General features: G+C 40.6%; 2 protein-coding genes across 2 annotated transcripts in view; both read right to left on the bottom strand.

Moving 5' to 3' along the window:
* LOC143330715 (SH3 domain-binding protein 4) overlaps positions 1-6,070 on the bottom strand; it is a 121,601-nt gene extending 115,531 nt beyond the window's left edge. The window contains exon 1 of the mRNA XM_076747447.1: positions 5,937-6,070. The gene's annotated coding sequence lies outside the window, so the exon portion shown is untranslated. The remainder of the gene's footprint in view (positions 1-5,936) is intronic.
* On the bottom strand, positions 678-2,707 carry LOC143330856 (E3 SUMO-protein ligase ZBED1). The gene is made up of 2 exons (XM_076747615.1): positions 1,220-2,707; positions 678-1,100 (listed from the first exon to the last, which is right to left on the bottom strand). Exons 1-2 carry the CDS (start codon positions 2,705-2,707, stop codon positions 678-680), a joined length of 1,911 nt encoding a protein of 636 aa, XP_076603730.1.
* Positions 6,071-23,644: the final 17,574 nt, after the last annotated feature.

Genomic DNA, 23,644 nt, shown 5'->3' with positions numbered 1-23,644 from the left:
GTGGTCACGGTTTTCGGTTCGGTTCGGTGTACATTGATTGTTTCAAAAATCAATTATGTCTTGCATAGTAATGTTAAAACTGAAAGAATGAGGCAGTCTGACATTTGATACATCATTGTGACAGTCTTGGGTTAAAGGTAAGTGAGATTCTGGCACTGAAAGAGAGGAGACATTGCTAGTTCCAACATGCTTTTCATTTATTTGGAAAACAATATCTCTATCTAAAATAAAAAGCTTCGCCAAAATGGCTCTTACAACTCTGACGCTTGAATTGGTGCTTATGAAAGAATTTAACTTTACTGTTTTTACAACTCACATTATATACCATCAACATAAAGTAAAGCATAGGCTCTATCAGACTTAGGTCCCTTTGAAATCAACACAAAAATAACATGTTTCTTCTAACATGTAACATGTTTCAACTCCCTATGGACTATTAGTGGTTCATGAAAAGCTAAGTATTTTCCACTCGAAAATTGAAGTGCAGTGTTTGAAATACAATCAAAGAAATAAGGCTGGAGTTTTGTTTTTTTTTAATCAAACTTAAAATGTCACTGTGTTATCTAAAGCAACAAATAAAATAAATAATCCAAATTAAGAGGTCATCAATATAAAATGCACCGTAAACCAAACTTAACAGATACTGCACTCTACTGCACTCACTCACACAGCTCTGCTCATTGTATTATCATGTTCTTCTGCAAGAAGATCAGTTTGTCCACATTCTCTGCCAAGAGACGGGATCTACTTGCAGTAACAATGTCCCCTGCAGTAGAGAAAACTCTCTCACTTGGTACAGATGTACCTTGGACTGTGAGGTAACGTCGTGCCAACTTAGCAATGTGAGGATATTTATGCTCATTGTTCTTCCACCATGCAAGTGGATCTGCATCCACAGGGATGCAGCCTGTGACCCTGTATGACATGACCTCCTCCTCAGTGATCTGGGACAAAGGTTTGGTGGTTGCCCTCTCTGTTGGAAAGAACTCCCCAAAAAGCTCTGCCATGGCAGATCTTTTCTTGGGAGGAGATGACCGCCCTGATGCCTCTGGCTTTCCAGCTGAGGATGAACTGTCCACCTGGACTTCTCTTGGTTGACCCTGCATGATAAAATGACAAATAGCATAGCATTCTTCTTATTCTTTAAAAGTAATTAATAATAATGATGATAAAATACATTAAATTTAGTAACAATTACAAAAATGAAAAACAACAATACCTGCTCTTTAATTTCCATGATTTCCCTGGTGACATCACTGTAGATTTTCTGAACAGAGGCTTCTTCCAAGTAGGGCAGAGACTTAAATCTTGGATCCAGGGCTGTTGTTCTGTGCAGATAGTCCTGAAGCTCAGGGTTCCCATATCTGACTTCCAGGTCTTCGGTGCTGGCTGCCTTGGCATCTTTGATGGTGGAGCTGTCCTCTTCACTTGGTGTCATGGATTTTAGTATCATCTTCTGCAGAGGGATGATCATCGACACCGAGGGGGATGTTTCTGTGCTCATGAGGGTCGTCACATTCTTCAGAGGTTTGAGAATCTTAATTAGATCCTCTGCCAGTTTTGCCTCACCATCAGTCAAAACAGAGATGTCCTTGAGATGCTTCTTAACATCCTTCTCCATCAGAGCAGAGTAGATGGCAGCCTGCTGTTCCAAATAACGCTCCAGCATATCATATGTTGTGTTCCAGCGGGTGGGGACATCGTGTATTAGTTTATGAACTGGCAATTCCAGCATCCCCTGTTTGGTTTTTAGGGCATGGCTGGCTGTTGTGCTGCGATGGAAGAATGTTACCACCTTCCTAATCTTCCCCAGCAGTCGTGATACCTGACTTATTGAAACTGCATTCTTAGCTGCCAGATTAACTGTATGTGCACAGCAGCCAATTTGTGGACCCAGTCCAGCTGTTGCATTAACTGCATTCACCATATTTTTTGTATTGTCTGTAGTAACAGGGATTGTGCTGCTGTCCCTCTGCAACTTCCATTCTGTCACTGCTTCTGTCAGTGCTTCAGAGAGATGCTTACTTGTGTGGCTCTCATAAAGGCGGCGTGTCTGTAAAACGTAACTCTTCATCTCCCACTCTGAGGTAATGTAATGGACAGTCACAGTTAGGAAACTTTCAGTTGCCCTGGATGTCCATCCATCCGTAGTAAGAGCAACATAGGCTGTGTCAGACAACTCTTTCACAATTCCCCGTCGGACCTCTTCATAAAGTGCGGGAATTACCGTGCAGCTGAAGTGTTTGCGGGAGGGGATTTTATATCGTGGCTCGAGTGCCTTTATCATGCACTGAAATCCCGCACCCTCAACCACGGCATAAGGTTGCATATCTTTGGCGATGAAACACCCCAGTGCTTTCGTTATGCCCTTCGCCCTGTCTGACTCGTCTGTGTACGTTTGTTTAAAAGCCGCGGGGAGGAGAAGTTGTGCAGCCCTGCCCGGCTCTCTGCCCGGCTCCCCGCCCCTCCTTCTTGCGCTGTCAACGGTCACACTGGGATGATGTCTCCGCAGATGAGCCAACATGTTAGATGTGTTTCCGTTAGCGTAAGCGATACGCGTTGCACAGTACTTGCACACTGTGGCACTTTTATCCACAACTTTCTTACCGCCTTCATAGGTCACCCTGAATGCAAAATGCTCCCACACACCAGACCTATATAACGCTGCTGGTGCATCCTCCAGCTCCGAGTCTTCTCCGCTTGCCATGTTCGCACCTCCTCTACAACTGATTTCCTGCAACACACCCAAAGTTGCGCACGAGTATGATTCGAACGGCACGCACGCGCACCGAACCGGGAAGGCCGACCCGAACGGTTCGGCTCGGTTTCATTAACCGTCCCATCCCTACTAATCACGATATACAACTTTTATACAGACACTTTAAAAAATGGATACCAATTTCAATCCCAGCATACCTTGTTCTTATGGTGAGTGAAGTTGTAGAAGAAACATAATGCACCATAACATACCATAACATGGATTTTGCTATACCATCATTACCATGACAAATGTTTAGCATATTGAAAATAATGTGCTTTTCTGTGCCTGTTTACACGCGGCTGTGTCTTCTCACACAGCCAGACCTAACATTATCTCCACATTTCATACTGCAACACAAGCTCAGCTGGATTTGTTGTTACAGGAAAGCCTACATGTGTTTTGGAAGGAGTGGCCTGCCCCACAATGTAGTTTAATGAGTAAATGTAATGTGATTTGTTCACAGAATTAGACAATGGGCAGGATTAGGCATCTCAAAGGCATTTGGCCACACATCCATCCATCATCACACATCCAAGCTGCAACTCTGGTTATTTAATTGGCTTCAAGTGAGGCTCAACATTCACACAATTTCTCTTCACTGTCGCTCAATATTAAATACCGCAATATTGCTCCAGTGTGTGGGTCTACAATAGATGCTATTGGCTACATTAGCTTCAAAACTTACTAACACCAAGTTCAACAGGCTAATCAACATAAAGGAACAGCAGAGCAACATAAAAATGTCAAAGCAATCCTTGAGCTTCAGTTCTTAAGTGAATCTTCCTTTGTGATGGCCCCCAAAGTGGTCTGAAGTAAAATGATTAGCGCATACCTATCATCTATCACATCATCATACATCATCATCATTGATATCATCAGTCACACCACACCACACACCCTCCCCCACTTGTTAGTGAGCCCTCAGTTGATAAATATGAAGTGCTTGTATAATTTTTCTCTGATAATTTTCGAGGTGATAGGAATGCAATTATCCTTCCTTCTCAAACTCTCCCCACCCTTTGCTTTCAACCCCCTTGCATTCAGTCAGTCACTAGTAAGCATTTAACAGATGTCATTAATAAAATGAATTCATCCTTCTGTTAACTGGACATTATTCCAACTTTTATTCAGTCTCCCCATTTGTCCTAGCCATTATCAATTCCTCACGTTCATCTGGTCCAGTACCGAATAATTTTAAATATGCTTTTGATCAAGCACTTCTTGAAATGCAATCTCTTTGATCACATAAAAAATTCCAACTACATGAATGGCACTGCGCCCTTTGGCCAATTTCTGTCGGTTTGAAACAGTGCTTCTTAGAGTTCTTAATGATATTGAGAATGCTAACAAGACTGCTCATAATATCCAACAGAAGAGTCCACATACAACCAATTTTAGCATCTCTACACTGGTTACACATACATTTTAGATTTGATTCTAAGATGTTAATGATTATTATTTGCTTTAGAGTCACAAACCCACGACTCCACTCTGGAATGCTGTACCCAGCTCTGTTTCTTCTTTTAAATCTTAAAAATGCACTTTTTTTTTCTCTTGGATTGGTCATTCTTCTATTTTCACTTAACTTTTTTTCCTATGTGATACTAAGTCATACCTCATTTGTCATTATTACTTAATGACTCAGCACAATTGCACTGTCCCATTCAGTGATAGTGACTTAACAAACATTTAATCAAATGAAAATCAAATTTTAATTAAAGTTTAAATTTTTGGTTGCATCTTTATTTTTCTTAATAAGTATTTTTGTATTCTACTGTTCACAGTTGATTTTACATTAAATTTCACTGTTGCTTTTCATCTTTAACTTTTGCCCATTGTTTAATTACAATAAAATATAATATAGCACCTCAGTATATACTAATGTCACAGTTTTTAAATAACCCAATTTGAAGGAGACTTGACGAAAATGTAGTGTTTTGAAATTCCACATTGGCTTGGAGATATAGGCCAAACCTATAAGACAGACTAAGTATAATGACCATTAGGGCTGCAACAAACTATTGTTTACATTATTCATTAATCTACAGATCGTTTTCTCCATTAATGGATTATAAATAAATAAATAAGAAGAAGAAGAAGAAGAACTAATCAGACCATATACATGTGTCAAAATTGTACCAAAAAAATAAAAATGCCCAGTAAAGTTACCCAGAGTCCAGCGTGAGGTTCTGAAGACATTCATTGCTAAAAGCAGCAAATGTCCACATTGGAGGAGCTGGCAGCAGATACTTTCTGTCATATTTGCTTAAAAATCAATCAACTATTAAACTTGTTGCCAATTCATTTTCTGTTAATCACCTAATCAAACAACTAATCACCTAGGATCTAATTTTCATGTTCCTCATCTCTCATTTATTTTGGTTACTGGCTTCTACTGTTTCTGATTGCTCACAGTTCGATTCAACTAGCTCTTGCATACTGAAACTATCATCCGTGCTTCGTGTAAACACGAGCCAGTACTGTCAAGATGATAATGATGATGATGTCTCATACTTAGATCAGTGGAGTTGTGTTATTTAATGTCATGGCAACTGGTGTCATCCATAGTGCTACTAACCTACAGACAAACCACTGTGATACCGGATTCATTGGCATTATAGCAAGACTTAACTGCCCATGAGGTTATACCACTTCTACATTTGAACATCTGCCATTTGTCAAAGTCTTTAGTTTTCTTTCAAGCGTTTTTTAAACGTAAAACGAAGACGTTTGATAACGTGAACGTCGGGAAGAGCGGTTGCTTTAAAACGACCACAACCGTTACTGTTGTTTTAGAGTAGGTAGAATACAGTTAGACCCACAGAGAGGATTTCTGAAACTTTAAACGGTCAAACGGGGAAAAAAGAAGAAATATAGCTTAACCGATAAAGTGTAAATATATTCAGGACTTGGAAATCCAAAAGAGATCAGTTTGTTGTCGATTAACCATCGTTTTCTCACCCACCGCAACAAAATATGAACCACTTTAGATCGGTTTTCCACAACGAAAAGTTGCAGCTAATTCATCCGCTTCAGACTGAAAAATCCCTCGCTCCCAGGTGGAGCGACTAAAACATTTTCTCACACCCAGAACATTTTCCATGTTGACGGATTTTTTTTTTTTTTTTTTACCCCGCACAAGGGGAGGTGGAAATGGCAAGAAATGGCTCCTTACCTAATGGTGAATAAGTCTCTTTTGTTGCTCCAAGAAGAATGCGATAAAAGCCGCAGTTACCGTCGAATTCTATCGGCGGTGTTGACTGAGAATGTGCAGATTCTCCGCGTTCTGCTGGAGGAAAGCAGCACAGTTTCGAGTGATGTCACTGGGTATGGGAGGGGCCTCTCCGGAACACATTTGCACAAGGACATGATGTCACTTCACTGGTTCCAAATGAATCTGACTCCAATTAGAGATTTATAATATATAGACAGGACATTTTAGTCTATTATCACCAACTAATTTTAAAGGACTTGTATGACCAGACTTTCAAACCACAAAACTACAACAAACACACAATGATATATTGGATCAAAATAAGTTTCCAGTAGCTGCACACAGTGGGGGGAAACAGACCACATTTACTCAAGTACAGCACTTAAGTATACCCTACAGTTTTGAGGAACCTACCATCCAGTATTTCCATTTTATGCTACTTTATGCCTCTACTCCATAGCATTTCAGAGGGAAATATTGTACCTTAAAAAACAGTCATTTTTTTGACAGGCATACAAACTATTTACTAGGTACTTTTCAAGTTATGTTATAGATTCATGAATAAATTGGTAAACCAGCTTTTCCCAAACCTTTCTGTGTGTTGCCCCTTGCAAAAACAATTGCTGGGATGTCTGTGAGTTGTCCGCAGTTCCACCGAAAGACCTTTCCCTTCTAAACTTATCAGATGCCTTCAGTGAAAGATTTAATGAAGGTGCAAAGAGGTAATGTTTTGTTTTGTTTTGTTTTGTTTTTTACAAGAAAAGCAAAAGAAAAGTCATATTAAACTAAATACAATTTTTTTTTGGAGCAGAACTTTTTTTTTTTTTTTTTCTTTTCCTCATCCATTAATCATTGCGTGATCCCTCAGATTTATCTTGTGACACTTTTGAGGGGCAAGCCCCCCAGGCTGGGAACCACTGGACAAAATTATCTAACTGTGTATACAGTAGGTAAAACTGCAATAGTAAAATTACACATTGATGCATCAGTATAAACAATCTAATATATAATAATATGTCACTCACTGGGCCATTTTTCTGTATGTTCAGTACTTTTTTACTTTTCATACAATTTTTACTAATGACACTTGTATGCTTTTACTTAAGTTCGATGCTAAATGCAGGACTTGTACTTGAACCTTAATCTACTGTCATAACTACTTGTTAGTTTGCAGATTATGATTTTACATATGATTATTCTTTAGTTAACGAATCCCAGAGTTTCCATTTACTTCTAGAGAGGAAACAATATGCAACTATGTGTGAATAAAAAGGTTCCTGGAAAAGACTGCCATTTGTTGTAATTATATGGAAAACGGAGAAAGTGTTCATTCATTACACTTTCAATTAATTAATTCCAGTAATATCAAACATAAACTATTTCTTTTAGTTCGTGTTCGGTAGGTTAGCTAAACATGCAAAATGTTTGCCACAAGCAAATTCAACCTATATAAATATACATATTGTTATATCTTACGCAAAAGTAGTTGTTGTGTATAATTTTTACATTTGCTTCTGATACTTTAAATATGATGATAAGATGATGAAAAATAAACAATGGGCCTAAGCATGCAAAGGAATAGTCTCCCTGACTGGACTTTTGTTAGAGCTTTATTACTGTTTCTTGTTTCATGCAAATAATTATAGTATTTGGTGACTGAAACTGTTAAAAATAATGATCACTGCTGTTTGTCCACAATACATCCATCCATCCATTCCCACCCGCTTATCCGGGGCCGGGTCGCGGGGGCGGCAGTCTGAGCAGGGACGCCCAAACTTCCCTCTCCCCGGACACTTCCTCCAGCTCCTCCGGGGGGACCCCGAGGCATTCCCAGGCCAGCCGAGCGACATAGTCACTCCAGCGTGTCCTGGGTCTTCCCCGGGGCCTCCTCCCGGTGGGGCATGCCTGGAACACCTCCCTAGGGAGGCGTTCGCCCGCTTCCTCCCCTGCCAGCGGATCCAACTCACCACCAGGTGGTGATCAGTTGACAGCTCAGCCCCTCTCTTCACCCGAGTGTCCAAGACATACCGCCGAAGGTCAGATGATACGACTACAAAGTCGATCATTGACCTCCGACCTAGGGTGTCCTGGTGCCACGTGCACTGATGGACACCCTTATGCTTGAACATGGCGTTCGTTATTGACAAACTATGACTAGCACAGAAGTCTAACAACAGAACACCACTCGGGTTCAGATCGGTGAGGCCGTTCCTCCCAATCACACCCCTCCAGGTATCACTGTCGCTACCCACGTGGGCATTGAAGTCCCCCAGCAGAACGATGGAGTCCCCGGTTGGAGCACTTTCCAGTACCCCTCCCAAGGACTCCAAGAAGGCCGGGTACTCTGCACTGCTGTTTGGCCCATAGGCCGAAACAACAGTGAGAGACCTATCCCCGACCCGAAGGCGCAGGGAAGCGACCCTCTCGCTCAGCGGGGAGAACTCCAACACATGACGGCTGAGCTGGGGGGCTATAAGCAAGCCCACACCAGCTCACCGCCTCTCACCGCGGGCAACTCCAGAGTAGAAGAGAGTCCAGCCTCTCTCAAGGAGTTGGGTTCCAGAGCCCGAACTGTGCGTGGAGGTGAGTCCGACTATCTCTAGTCGGTACCGCTCAACCTCCTGCACTAGCTCCGGCTCCTTCCCCCCCAGCGAGGTGACATTCCATGTCCCCATAGCCAGAGTCGTTGTCCAGGGTTTGGGTCGTCGGGGCCCCCGCCCACGAATGCCACCCAAAACACAATACAGACATGATTTATTTTGAACAAATTGGGCTGACTGTTATAATTATTTTCAGCAAAACTGAACAAATAAACCCTATGATCAACCCCTAACAGCATTAGGGGTATAATTATCTGAAAATAAGAATATTTGTGTAATCATTTCCTTAGTATTAGCCCTTTATGTGTATATAGGGAGTGAGCCCTCTCCTATGGGTATTTCATTGGTCAACACCTGACAGCAAGCAGAAGGGCTGAAGCTGGAGCACATGAAATCTGTGCAAGCAATACTTTCTCTAAAGTTTGAGCAAAAACAGAGCAAATGTAAGCACAAGCAGGGATTATTTGAGTGGGTGAGCAGGGTTTTGAGGGAAAGCATTACAAAATCTGGACTTGATTACAATGAGACATACTCTCATATTAAAAGACATGCTCTTGAATAAAGACAGGGAAAAAGACCCATTGGTTATGAGATACAGTATCTTGTCTGAAAAGCTCATTGATGATGAAATTGGAAATGGATCCTCCTCTGGAGAGTGGGAATCTGCTCACTGAATTCATAGTTCTTCTGTGTTATTTTGCAGATACTTTACCATGAGCCAAGGAGTGAACTCAGTCTAAGCTCAGTGAGATTCAGAATAGAATACATTTATTGGTCAGTCATACAGTCAGCTCACCATGGTCAACTCAGACCCAGAATACTTTAAAATGTCAACAAATCATTTTAATGTTAATTTAGCACAACAATTAGCTAGTTAGTTTGACCTCTATAAAACCAGTTTAACACTAATGCATTACATTCATTCATTATATTCAAAAAAGCCATATGCACTGGAGAGCAGCCAGAATAAAAATCTTTTAATTTATATGTGGTGGAAGGCATCACCCCAATAAAATGCACTGACTTTTAAAAATATGAAAGGCTTTTTTTTTTTTTTTCCCAGAAGACATTACTGTCAGATTTATTTTAAGTTTGGTCAACAAATGTGTGTAGACACCCAACCATTTCAGCCTGTAATAGTTGAAAGTTACTGTTTGTGCTCAACATGATGAAAATGTAAGTAATAAGCTGAATAATAAGTGAAGCTGGGGAAACACGTCTCTGACTTTAAGTCCATCAGCACCGGATCCCCCCAGGGCTGCGTTCTTTCTCCTCTGCTCTTCTCCCTGTACACAAACAGCTGCACCTCCAGTCACCAGTGTGTCAAGCTCCTGAAGTCTGCGGACAACTCCACCCTCATCGGACTCATCTCTGATGGCCCCGAGTCCACCTACAGGTGGGAGGTTGACCATCTGGTGACCTGGTGCAACCAGAACAACCTGGAGCTCAACGCTCTAAAAACAGTGGAGATGGTTGTGGACAACAGGAAGAACTCAGCTTCACCTGTTCCCATCACTCTGTGACTCCACTATTGACACTGTGGAGTCTTTCCGCTCCTGGGAAATATCATCGCCCAGGACCTCAAGTGGGAGCCGAACATCAGCTCCCTCATCAAGAACGCACAGCAGAGGATGTACTTCCTACAGCAGCTGAAGAAATTCAGTCTGCCAAAGACAATGATGGTGCACTTCTACATGGCCATCATTGAGTCCATCCTCACCTCCTCCATCACCATATGGTACGCTGCTGCCACCGGCAAGGACAAGGGCAGACTGCAGCGTGTCATTCGTTCTGCAGAGAAGGTGATTGGCTGCAATCTCCCATCTCTCCAGGACCTGTATGCCTCCAGGACCCTGAGGCGTGCAGAAAAGATTGTGGCCGATCCATCTCACCCTGGACACAAACTCTTTGAGACGCTACCTTCTGGCAGGAGGCTGCGGTCCGTCAGGACCAAAACCTCATGCCACAAGAACAGTTTTTTCCCGTCTGCTGTCAGCCTTATCAACAAGGCCCGGAACCCGCCCGACACTCTTCACACTCCACCTCTGCCTCATCTTGCCACATTGACACACACAAATCTATGCGTTACATTAACCCTCAGTTTGGACTTTTTTCTGAAAAAAAAAACAAAAAAAAAAAACAGACTCTGTTTCTGGAAAAAACAAACAAAAACAGACTTGTGTATATATATTTATATTGTTATATTTTGTTATATTTTGTACTTTTTTTTTTAGTAGATGTGTCTGCACCAACTTCACCACAACAAATTCCTCATATGTGTAAAATCAGGCAATACCTGGCAATAAAGCAATTTCTGATTCTAATTCTGATTCTGATTCTGATAATACCCAATGAGTTGTACATTCCATGATTGAATTTGGGAGGTATTATCCCACTTATACCATGGTCACATGGTCTTTTCTGTTTTAATCTTGGAGCACTTTTGAGTACGTATGGAGTCCCAGATCTTTATGTATTTGATTTTGTTCAATAGTGAGCCCACTGCTCTACTAGGTAAGTTAGCTAAAATACAGTGTCCTTGCATAAACCATACACTTATTAGCAAGACAAATTAATTGTTGGCCTTTTTATGGTAATTTCCGAAAAAAATCTAAGAAGATAACATTCCAGTGATATCTTGGGAAATGTAAAATGTAAGTCAAAATGAACAATCTGTTATCCAGTCTGTCTGATGGTACAAACACTGGTCACTGTGAGCAGCAGCAGCAGTTTAGCCCAGTTAAGCATAATAAAACATGACTCAGCTGCAGGACATGTCAGTTCCAGCTGCTGTGAAAGGAATGCTGGAAGTAGCCAAACAGAGGAAGAAACACCAGCCTCTAAACAGCTATTGGCATGTGACAAAAAAGTTGTTTTCCTGAACTTCCCACCACACTTCCACATTTTTCTAAGGAGAAGTCGACTTGTAACAAACTATTGTGTATCATCCATTTATATTTAATGGGAGGTTCATGTATGTCAGTGTTTAGCAAGGAAGTAAAGATTGTGGTGATAGATGTACGTCTAAGTGTTTGCCTTGAAACTTGGCAACTTGTCAGTGTTGAAAATTAGCTGACTACACATTAAGTACCAATCCCAGTGTGTCCACAAGTTTCAGGTTTTTAAAATCATGTGTACTTCACATTTTCACTGACCATTTTCATGAGCTATATTATGCTATACAGTTGTGGATATATAGATGTCATTTTCCTACAGTTCAAGGCAGCTGCTGGTATCTGGTGAAAATCTATTAGCAGATACATAAACTTGCTGGAGTTGTAAAATTAATATTTTTGTCTGCATTCTTTTGGTAATGTTATCATTGATAATACCGAGCAGTTTAAGTTTCTGTTATGAGTTGGTTTCCTATGTTATTTATTAGTAATGCTTGTGCTCATGTTTTCCTTGTTTTTCTCCTCCCTTGTTGGCAGTGGAGGTGTGGCCTGGCGGTGCTGCAGGCAGACAGCGCACCTGAGGCTCGTCTCCCTAATTTCACCTGCTCTTAAGCATCGTGGCGGCTTTGCCTCACTGCCAGATTGTCTATGGTCCTTGCCAGACTTTCCAGCCATTCTTCCCTAGCCTTAGATTCCTAGCTCGTGTTCTTGTCACCTTGTGCAGATTTTTTGGTTGTTGGTTTTTTTCTCTTTGTTGTAGATCTGGTCTGCCAGTGTATAGTTCCCTTAGCGGTTCCTACCTTAGTTAGTTTATCCTAGTGTTATCTGTTTTCTTACCCGCTCGCCACGGAGTAGTTGATAGTTTAGTTTAGGGACGATTTTGTGTTCGCTTAGTTTTGGGATTGTTTGATTGTATTTGTTACTTATTACTGTTACTTACTTATTTGTGATTATAATAAACCAGCATTTCAAAAGAGGCTTGACAATACAGTAAATTACCATATGATTTAAAACTGACTAATTTCTATATTTTGAGTTAGCAGTGTAGAAGTTGCTGCTGCTGGTTGCTGCTGTTGGAGGGACATCTGTTCAGACCTGAGCAAAGGATGTGGCCACTGAAGCACAGGTGTTAAATACAGGAAGTGGTCAAGTGGACTGTACCACATGCCTGCCATATCATGGGGGGACTGGGATTTCTGATTTAGATTTTTATTTTATTTTTTACACTATCTTAGTTTATTATCTTTTGGCATTGGTTAATTGTTAATATATTTATATTGACAGAACAATTGTCATATTTTGTGCTACCCCCTTTTTCTTCTTCCAGAAATAATCTGATCCCCCTTATACATGTTCCCCTTTGTGTCCAGTTCGGTAGGTCTGTTTTGTGTTTGGTATGTCATTTTAGTCTGGACAGTTCTTTTCAGTTTATATTAAGTTAGCACAGCCTGAGTTATTTTGTTTAGTGAACTTCTTTTATGGGCCCAGAACTTTTTACATTTTGTAAACTGTCATTTCATTTTTGTGTAAATAAAACCCGCTTTCTGAAAACTGACCTGTGACTCCTCATGCTGCACTGGCTTCACTTTTCAAATTCGGAAGCTCCATCCACTTATCGGGATGTTTATGAAACTACCACAGCCAAAGGACAGACAGAGTGTAAGTAAATATTCTGGATCAATGTGATGACAGTGTGGGAAAACTTCAAGTGTAATGCTGTGTTTGGGAGGCAGTATTAGAACTTTAATTGACACAAGACTTCACTGGCAATCCTCTCATCATGAGTCTGCTGAGAACTTTAAATATTTAACAAGCAATCCCTCAGCAATCAGTCACACTGTTGTGGAAAAGGGAAGTGTAAACACGCTTTCAGAATGCTAGTCCTACATGGCTTGCTAAACAGCATCCAAAAAACCATGCATCATTTATATTTGGTTTAAAATCATCCAAACAGCAATATCTTGAAATACAGAAAAAGAAATACAATAAAATAACATCAACTTACATTGCCATCAGTGTTGTTAATTTGCCATGATGAAGCCAAAATGTATGCTGCAGGAAATGTCTTTAATTTAGGGAGGCCCTGAGGGTCAAAACACAATGACATTTCACAAAACATTTCATAAAATGCAAGGGCACTTCACAAAACACAAAGAAATTTCACAAAAAACAACATTTCACAAAACACAATAACTTCATAAAACATCACAGTTCACAAAACACGACATTTTACAAAGGACAATAAAATTTCAGACATACACTTGGAATACAAATGGACTCACCAGAAGTTGCATTTCTGTGCTGTTATTTTTGCAGTCATTTATATGTTTCCTTGAGTACTATCTCAGTATATCTGGCGGTGAAGTATTTGGTGTTCATTACTGTTTGTATGTTTTAAAGCAAGGCATTTATACTGTGAATAGGTCATGTGACTAATTGACTGAATGGACAACAGGTATGCCTGATTGCAAAAAGGAGAGATGCTGCGTCCAGGGCAGCGGAGAATTGACAGTCTGGTAGGAAGCACCTCATTGTAATTATCTCTTCCTGTAACCCTCATCCCTTTTCATGAATTGTTGAATGATTGCTATTTTTATAACAGATTATTATCATTGTATTTTGCAGGTTATATCTGCATTCTGTGGTTACTTGACGGTTCTGACTTAGTGCCAGTTCTTTCCGGCTACACCTGCAAAAACCCCTCATTTATTACCATACAGTTATGCAACAATTATTGTCAAATTTGATTTTCAAATGCGAAGATAATGAATCTCAGGTGTCAAATTCAGATGAACATTAACTAAAATAAAGTGTGATCCAACCACTGTTTGATTCAAATGGTACTTTGTTATGTTTCGATATTGAGGAAAGAAATAAATGGCATAATAATCAGTCTCAGTTTTTTTTTCTTGAAAATGCAATGTAACACTACTGTGATTACTTGACACTGAAATGCTGTTACTTCTCAGAGTTTAAAGCATGATCACAAAAGGGTATTATGTTATAGCCTTTTTCCAAAATGGATTAAATTCCTTTTTTGTCTCATCAATGTACATACAATCCATACAATACACCATAATGACAAAGTTTTTTTTTTTTTTTAAAGAAATTTTTGCTAATTTATTGAAAATAAAAAAATGAAATATAGCTTGTCTGCAATACTGCATGTCCTAAACACACCCGTTACACCATATCCTCTTTACAGACCATGATGCTATCAGTTATGAATTAGATTTTTACTGCATTAGAAAATGGGGATATGTGAAAAGTGTCGTTGCATGAGTGTCATGGTCAGTGTGTGAGTTGGAAGAAGTAGTTTTGCCTAAACCTAACCAAACCAAATATTAAGTCAAAGAACTACCTCAAACAAGACCTGAACCCTAATCTTGGTCATGGGTAATGGTCATGTGTTTGTCCCTTTCACCCATGACCAGAAGCCTGCCAGTCTGCCACCAGAAGTGCCACTTATATCTGCCGCTGCCACTCAGTGCAGTGCAGTTTCCATAGGAATGCACTGCAGAATTTTCATATGGAAGTGGATGTGGTAGATAGCTGCTTGGAGTTAGAAACAGGAAATGTCATTGAACTGTCAGCAGTGTTAAGTGTGTGGACACACTCAGACCTGAAGGAGGTAACTCACAGTGATGGACTCAGAGAGAACACAGGAGAACAGACAGGTTGTGAGAATCAAAAGATTTATTAACCAAGGGTGTCCAAAAATCTGGAAACAAAAGATGAGAGCAAAAAATGCTCTAGGCAGGTTGCGAACAAACTCCTCTCACAGGCAAGGCTGGGCTGGGCTGAGGGCTATTGACAGGTGGAAGCGCCTGGAAAAAATTAAAGAGTCCAAGTCAGCACGGACAAAAAGCACAGGAGATCAAAAAGCAGGTAGAGGAACGAACAGGTGTACCACCGAGACAAGTAGACGATCCAACAAATACTGGTGGACTGAGCCGGGGTCGAATACAACTGCTGATTAGGTCGTAGATGAGGTGATGACTTGCAGGTATGAGAGGAGGCAGGGCTGGAGGAGCTGGGCAGGCAGGTGCAGCCCACAGCACAGACCTAAATAGACAGGGAAAGACAGACAAGACCACAAGGGGGCAAGGAAACACAGGGAGGAAGGGAAAGGGAGGAAACCGAGCACTGCCTAACAAGCAGGGTTCTGTCCAATCACAAACAAGTGTGGTCCTTCCTTTTCCATCTTAAAATGTCGTTGTGTTTTGTGAAATGTCATTGTGTTGTCTGAAATGTTATGTTTCGTGAAATGTAGTTGCATGTTGTGAAATGTTGTATTTTGGGAAACATGTTTTGTGAAATGTCATTGTGTTTTGAAAAATGTGGTGTTTTGTGAAATGCCATTGTGTTTTGTTAAATGTTGTTATGTTTTGACCCTCAGGGCCACTATAATAATCTGTGTTCTTTGCAATAAAAGGAAAATAATTTGTCTCAAAGCAAACATTGTAATTTCTCAAACAGGTGTTATTATTATTATTATTATTATTATTATTATTAATAATAATAATAATAATAATAGTTCCTCTAGGATCTTCTAGATTTTTTTCTTGAAATTATTAATATATAAAAATCCAGCAGTCAAAAGGTTAGCTGTAAAACAAATGCACTTTTAAATAATTATTATCTAAACTGATTATAACGGCATGGAATAAGTTCCAATCCAGTTACTTGTTTGTGGCCATTTGTTAATAGCCTGTTAATAGCCGGAAACTGATTCTGTTACGTTTCCCCCGTATTGAGTCAGTACATTCATCTTGACGCTATGGGAAATGTAAGATCTCTCCCAAATAAGATGGAACAGCTAACAACGCTAACCAGACTGCACAGGGAGTACTGGGAGTGTAGCCTCATGTGTTTGACTGAAAGTTAGCTAATGACAATCATGCTGGAGTTGCATGTTACACTGGAAAATTTTCAACTGCTGAGAGTGGACAGGTGAGCGAAGGAGAGTGGTAAGAGGGAAGGTGGGGGCATAGCAATGTTTATAAACAACAGATAGTGTAACCCAGGTCACATCAGGGTAAAAGAACATGTATACTGCACGAGAGAAATTGAGCTGTAAGCCGCAGAGATATTGAGGGAGTTCTTGCACGTTATCCATTCAATTCAATTCAATATTCCTTTATTTGTCCCGCGAGTCCCAGCAGCATCAGTAGAGCAGATTAATATAAGAAGTGCATGCAAATTAGAAACAACATCAGAATATATACAAAAGAATGAGAATTTTTAAATAAAAATAGAAGAAAGAAATTGTAAAAAATTATAAGAAATTGTAGATAGTATTTACAGACTGCTATGTACATGTTTTATTGCACAGCTTATTGCACAGATTATTGCACTGATTACTTGGAGCAGTTTTTATTGTACAGTCTGATAGCTGCAGGGAGGAATGACCTGTGATACTGCTCTTTCACACACTTTGGATGTAGCATCCTGTCACTGATGGAGCTCCTCAGTGCAGTGAGTGTGTGTTGGAGGGGGTGGGAGTCATTGTCTGTCATGGAGGACAGCTTGGCTGTCATCCCCCCCCCCCCCCCCACCTCCTCCACCAGTTCCAGAGGGCATCCCAGGACCGAGCTGGCCTTCCTGATGAGTTTGTCCAGCCTCTTCCTGTCAGCTGTAGTGATGCTGCTCCCCCAGCAGACTACACCATAGAAAATGGCAGAGGCCACAACAGAGTCATAGAAGGTCTTCAGGAGTGCCCCACGCACTCCAAAAGACCTCAGCCTCCTGAGCAGATAGAGTCTGCTCTGTCCTTTTTTGTAAAGTACAGTGGTGTTATGAGTCCAGTCCAATTTATTGTTCAGATGAACACCCAGGTACTTATAAGATGTCACCATCTCAATGTCCCTTCCCTGGATGTTCACTGGTGATGGTGAAGAGTACGGGCGCCGACGAAAGTCCACAACCAGTTCCTTGGTTTTATCCACATTAATCAGGAGGTGGTTCTGCTGGCACCAGTCCACAAAGTCCTGGATGAGTTCTCTGTATGACCTGTCGTCCCCATCTGTGATGAGGCCGACAATAACTGTGTCCATTTCCCCGTTGGCCAATGCTGCAGCACCATGCGAGCTTTTGCACACAGTAGTCTCACAGTTCCAAACAGCGCACCCCCATGCAATCAAGGGCTTGGACATTGAGATTATGGGGATTACAAATACCGAGGTGTTCACCTCAACAACAAAGTGGACTGGACAAATAACACAGATGCCCTGTACAGGAGGGACCAAAGCTGTCTTCACCCGCTAAGAAGACTGAGGTCCTGATGTAGGACACTATTAAAAACTTTTTATGTCTCTGTGGTGGCATCTGCAGTTTTCTATAGTAGTCTGCTGGGCTCTGTAAGGTCTGAAAAGACTAAACAAACTGGTCAGGAGAGCTGGCTCTGTCCTGGACTGTCCTCTGGACACCATCAAGGAGATGGGTGAGAGCTGACATCAGTTATGGACAACCTATCCCACCCTCTGCATGAGACAGTAGGGCACTTAAGCAGCTCTTTCAGTAACAGTGTGTATGACAAAATGCTACTGCAGGTCCTTCATCCCAACAGTGTGTCAGACTGTTTAACTCCAGCATCATGTAATGTAGCACTGTGTTGATGAAGAAGAAGAAGAATCGGGGGGAGACATTCCCCTTTATTCGTCACACACATGCACACTGCACTGCACACAAGGTGAAATTTATCCTCCGCTTTTCACCCATCCTGGTCGTCCCTCCTCCGCGGCAGACCAGGAGTGGTGGGCAGCCAGACCGGCGCCCGGGGACCCATGTCGTCGTCACCATTGGTCAGGTGGTGATCTTCTTGCATGTTTTTAGTGGGGGTATATTTTATGGAGGATACCCCAGGTGAACATGGGGAGAACATGCAAACTCCACACAGAAAGGCCTTTTTCCTCAAGCAGCAGGCACTGAAGGCATGGTGGAGGACACACCCCCGGTGCCTGCAGCGAGAATCAAACCCGGGACCTTCTTGCTGTGAGGCGACAGTGTTGCCACTGTGCCACACTTTTGCTTTGCACTACTGTTATCAATGCGAATATATCATCACTGTGTGATGAAAAACACGTATGTCCAAAAAGTATGTTTTTCAGGAGAATGAAAAAATGGGTTTTCTCTGAAAGTAACTTACAAAATATACATAAAACGCTGTAAATACACACAATTAGTGCCATAAATGAAAAATCTGTCTTTACACAGTCATCACTTAACCCTTTACTATGGTGGCCTTACTTGGATTGTCGTAAGGAAAAGTGGACATAGGTTATTTTTTAAATAACAAGTTCCCATGACGCAGCTAGTTAAGAGCCTTGAATCACCTGTTCATGTCCCACTAAACGATTGATAACAAGCTGTGTTTCTCATATCAAGTTGGCCTAATCAAAGATTTGTCTATTATTTTACACATAAATCAGCAGAGCCCACAGGGTAAAAGCTAATATAATTAACCGACACTGACGTGGGTCCATTAATCTGAATCTGTTCAGGGAAATCAGAGCTTATCTTCTATACTCAGCTCAAAAGCAAAAGCTTCTTCATTCTTGAAGGTGCCACTCTCAAGAGAATCTTGAAAAGATAAAGAAGAATTTAACATTTAGTTTAGAGATTGCATCCTTTGCTCGAACTGACTTGATCCTAGTTTACTCTACTTTTACTGTACTTACTTGTACTATATTATGAAAAACTCACTTTTTCTGGGATTTGGGGTGCTATTTTGTGGGGCGTGTGCTGCCACACGCTTTTTTGAGTGAGACAGGGATTTCTGAAAGTACCCTGCCTGCAGTTTCCAAATGAGCCAATCAAATTCAGCATGGACAAGATGTAATTAGCCAGTGCATTTGAATATTCGGTTTGTTAACATCTTCTGTCCTATCCAACCATTAAAATGTTGTGTTGTTGGATGTCAGAACAGGGCTAGCAAAAAAACAGCTTTGAAATGTTTTTGGATTCCAAAGGGAAAAAGACCCTTAATTGCAAATAGATGAAGATTGTGGCTACGAGCAATAAAGCAAGTCAACTGGAATGACGACATCATTAAAAATGCGCGAGTATGTGGAGCTCATTTTATATCAAGTAAGTGATGTCTGTTTTGTTGTGTTGCTTATTTCTGATATAGCTTAGTGGCCTGAGTGGTTAGCTTCTTAATGCAAGCTATCCCATAACATTGTGTTAGCAAGTGTTTGTCCAAAACGATTTGACATTGCTAATCTGGGCTAGCTATCCATGGCTAACTATCTAGGTAACGTTAATGTTACATAGCCTAGTTTACCGGTAGTTCATACATTCATCCCATACAATGATCATGGGTGCAATCTCTCAATTTTCTCTTAGGTGAGGCCTCGATGGACTATGATAGCCCTGACCAAGAGACCTGAAGCAAATTGGACAGGTAAGGCGTCTATGCTTGCATGCTTTGAGAGAGATGATAGCTTACTTGTAAGCTACTTGTAAGCATGTACAATCAAATCTTAGATTTCAAAGGAGAATGCAGCGTGCAGAGAGACTACCACCCCCATCCGAGAGACTACCATCCGCATTGACTGCAGAGGAATGCAAAGCAGATCCTCCTTGCCCTGGTGAGAACAACACCCTCTTCTTTCTAACTAAAGAGTTTAACTTGTGAAACTCATTATTTGTGTTTAACTTTTTTTTTTAGTACAATTTATAAGCCCTGTGCTCATATGAATGTTTTACAGTTGAAGATGATCCTGTGCCTGTTAGGATCTGCTAACTTGTCTGTTCTTAGTGTTCTCTGTTTCCCTTTTCCCCTAGTTATGTGTCTGTCTGTCTGTTCCTCTGTCTGTCTCAGCTGCATGTTTCCCCACATCTAGCTGGCTCCACCTCTTCAGCAGCGTACCTGGAGCGCATGAGCCTGATTAGGGCTCAGTATATAAGGAAGATGCTCAGCTTGGTTTGGCGCCGGATTATCCTTATCTCTCCCATGAGTTTCCAGAGCCCGTGCCTAGTGAGTATATCCAGTCAATTGCCAGTTGCTGTCTCAGTTTTTACACACCTTTTAAGGTGGCTTTTTCTTTTGTCCTCACGTGTGCTTCTGTCTTTTTCATTGCCTACCAGCCACATCCAGCCTTTGCTCAGCCTCAGCCTCCCATGTGGAGTTTTGTTTGTTCCACTCGTTTGAGTGCGCCTTCAGTTAGCTCCACTTGTTTGAGTGCACTTATGGTTAGTTTGTCCCACTCCTTATGAGTGTGCTTTTTGTTGTTTACGTTATCAATGAACTTGTTTCCTTTTTTACTCTTGTCTCCGGTTTGTATATTGAATCCAACTACTTCCAGACTAAGGCCCAGCCTAACAGTGCCTCCAGTGAAAGAGGCAGTGGATGGAATAGAGGAAGAGAGAGTGGATGAAATGATCCCAAAGACAGAGTATGACAGCCTTAGGCACATGTATTAATGCAGAATATGAAAACCTTTGCCAAGAGTTTTATGCAACGCAAGATGAAAACAAAAAGCTTAGAGAAGAGCTTCAACACATCAAATATTCTTATCTCTCTGTCAGTAATAGCGCTGCACAATTTGTTTTCCTCACTGGGCTAACCACTTTGATCTTTGACTGGTTGCTGACCAAAATAAAAAGCAGCGTGTGAGGTTTTTTCCCTGGAAGATCGCCTATTCATCGTACTTATGAAATTTAGACTAGGTCTTACCAACACTGACATTACATTTAGGTTCAAAGCATCCAAAAGCTTAGACACAGGACTAGTGGCAATGGGGAGGCATGCCGCATCGTGAAAAGCTGTGAGCTCTCCAACTCCTTCAAAGAAATGGTGCTGTAAAGTTTTTGATTTTTCTACACGACCTTCACTTCTGCCTGCTGATCGGGTGATGAATTTACGCTCAGGTGCTTTGACGGAAAAAGTAACAACAGTAGCAGCAAGAAAGAAAAGTGCAAACAAACATTTCTCCACACCTGCCTCTACAATGGCTGAAATGGGTGAAATCAAACACCTGAGGCTCGAGGTGAAGGAGTCACTTTCGAAGGAGATTAAGGACTTCAGGATGGATTTTAAAGAGTTTCGAGCTGAAACTGAAAAAGATATCAAGGTGATTATGCAACAGACGGGGCAGAATTACGTCGTGATTTAAACAAAACGAGTGTCAGGTTGGAGGATGTTGAACGCCAGGTCAGTGAGACACAAGACACGGAAATATTGCATCACAAAACGATCAAATATCTAGTGAATAAAGTCTCGGATATGGAAGAGCGCACGGAATATCTGGAAAATAAATCCAGGCAGAACAATGCGTGTATATTCAACATAGAGAAAAGTGAAGGTAACAGTATGATCGCCTTCCTTAAAAAATTTTTAACGAGGTGCTTAAAATCCCAGGGGACTTTAACATCATCAGAGCACACCGTATCTAAAGAGAAGGTAAAGATCAGACCAGATCGATAATTGTTGCCTTCTTGAACTTTGAAACAAAGAAGCAAATATTACATATGGCTTGGGGGACAAAGGAATTAACCTATAACAGTGCGCGCATCTTTTTTGACCATGATTTCACCTTCAAAGTGAAACAACAGAGAGCCCTTTACAGACCTATGAGGGAACAACTTAAATCAAAGAATATAAAATCTCATATCTTGGCCCCTGCTAAGCTGGAAGTTTGCAGTGAAGATGGGACCTGGCAGACGTATGGAAGTCCACAGATTGCGGCAAGGGCTCTCGAGGAGCGGGGTCTGCTTGCTGGTGTCAGGGACCTGCCGGAGGCTGCACCACAAAACACACAGTGCACTGACCTGGATACCCATCAGCAACAACGCTGGGAAGTCGACAAGAGGCGATGGAGCAGTTGGAATATTGCTGAACTGATGCAAGAGGCAGAGAAGAACCTTGGACTATGTGAGTGAAAACAATTGGACAAATACATGCATTGCTTTTTGGAAGACAAGACAAATTATAATAGTATTAAAAAGAGGAAAGGGTTATTTATGATTTACACTTGTCTTTGTTATTTATATAGCCGAGCCTGAATGATATCATATTTTCACATTTTTTCTCTCTCTCTCTCTTTAGACTTTGAAGAATTAGTAGTGACCTAAGCTCACTATGATATCACTATTTTTTCATGTGATGACTGACATGGATCTGATTGACATGGGTTTTTCTTATGGTCTTTTTTTGACATGTTATATGAATTTTCACCAAAAAAATGTTTAATTTCATTAAAATGGAATGGGGTTGGTAGCTAAAGTGATACCCATTTTAATTAAGTCAATGGCTGAGCAAATACAGCCATGTGTTGATGTTTTTGTGTTTTATGTATACTTTAGTAAGTGTTTTTTGTTTGTGAATCATGTCATCATGCTATTAAGATGGGGTGATTTTCTTTCATATGATAAATCTCGCAGGTTGTTTGGATAAATTTGTAATATTTTTAACTTCAATCCCAGCCATCCCAGCCTTTCAGCCATCCCAATCAATTGGAAACAGAAGTTAAAAAGTAGTGGATACAAACTGCAGGTCCGCGCACCTATTACAAGATTTCAGAAATGGTTACCTAGAATAAAAATTAACAAACAAACAAACAAACAAATAAATAAATATTTTACAGCGCAGAGGCCTAACCGCTTTTCCACACTCAGTCTGTACTTTTGGGAAGATGAATTCAATATTTTGATACCTTGGAAACAATTTTTCAGATCAATTTATAAAACAACAATTGATTCTTACTCTAGAATTTTCAATTGAAGATTTTTTATAAAGTTACTGCTACTAAAAAGCAACTTAATATGTTTGATATTGTAGAGTCACCATTATGTAGATTTTGTAATGAAGAAGAGGAAGACCAGATGCATTTATTTTTTTATTTTTTGTGGAGCAAAATCCAAAACTGACTAAGGACATTGGATATCTGCTGTAAATTTATACCGCTAAATATTATGTTGGAGATTTGGATGAAAATTGTCCCCAGATAACAAATATAATTATTTTGTTAGGTAAAATATTTATATTCAAAGCTCAATCAAGAACTAGCCTAAATATAAGTTTGTTCAAAAATATATTGTGAAGCCACTTTCTTTTGGAAAAAATAATTGCTACAAATAAGTAGCACTACATAATATGAAATGGGAAAAAAATCTCCTCTATTGAAGAGTGGGATTATATACAATTATAAATATGCTCTTTCATGTTATTTTG

This window comes from Chaetodon auriga, chromosome 13, assembly GCF_051107435.1.
Source record: "Chaetodon auriga isolate fChaAug3 chromosome 13, fChaAug3.hap1, whole genome shotgun sequence".
Lineage (NCBI taxonomy): Eukaryota > Metazoa > Chordata > Actinopteri > Chaetodontiformes > Chaetodontidae > Chaetodon > Chaetodon auriga.
The sequence above is the reverse complement of the archived record's forward strand: the minus strand, read 5'-3'. Positions and strand labels throughout refer to the sequence as shown.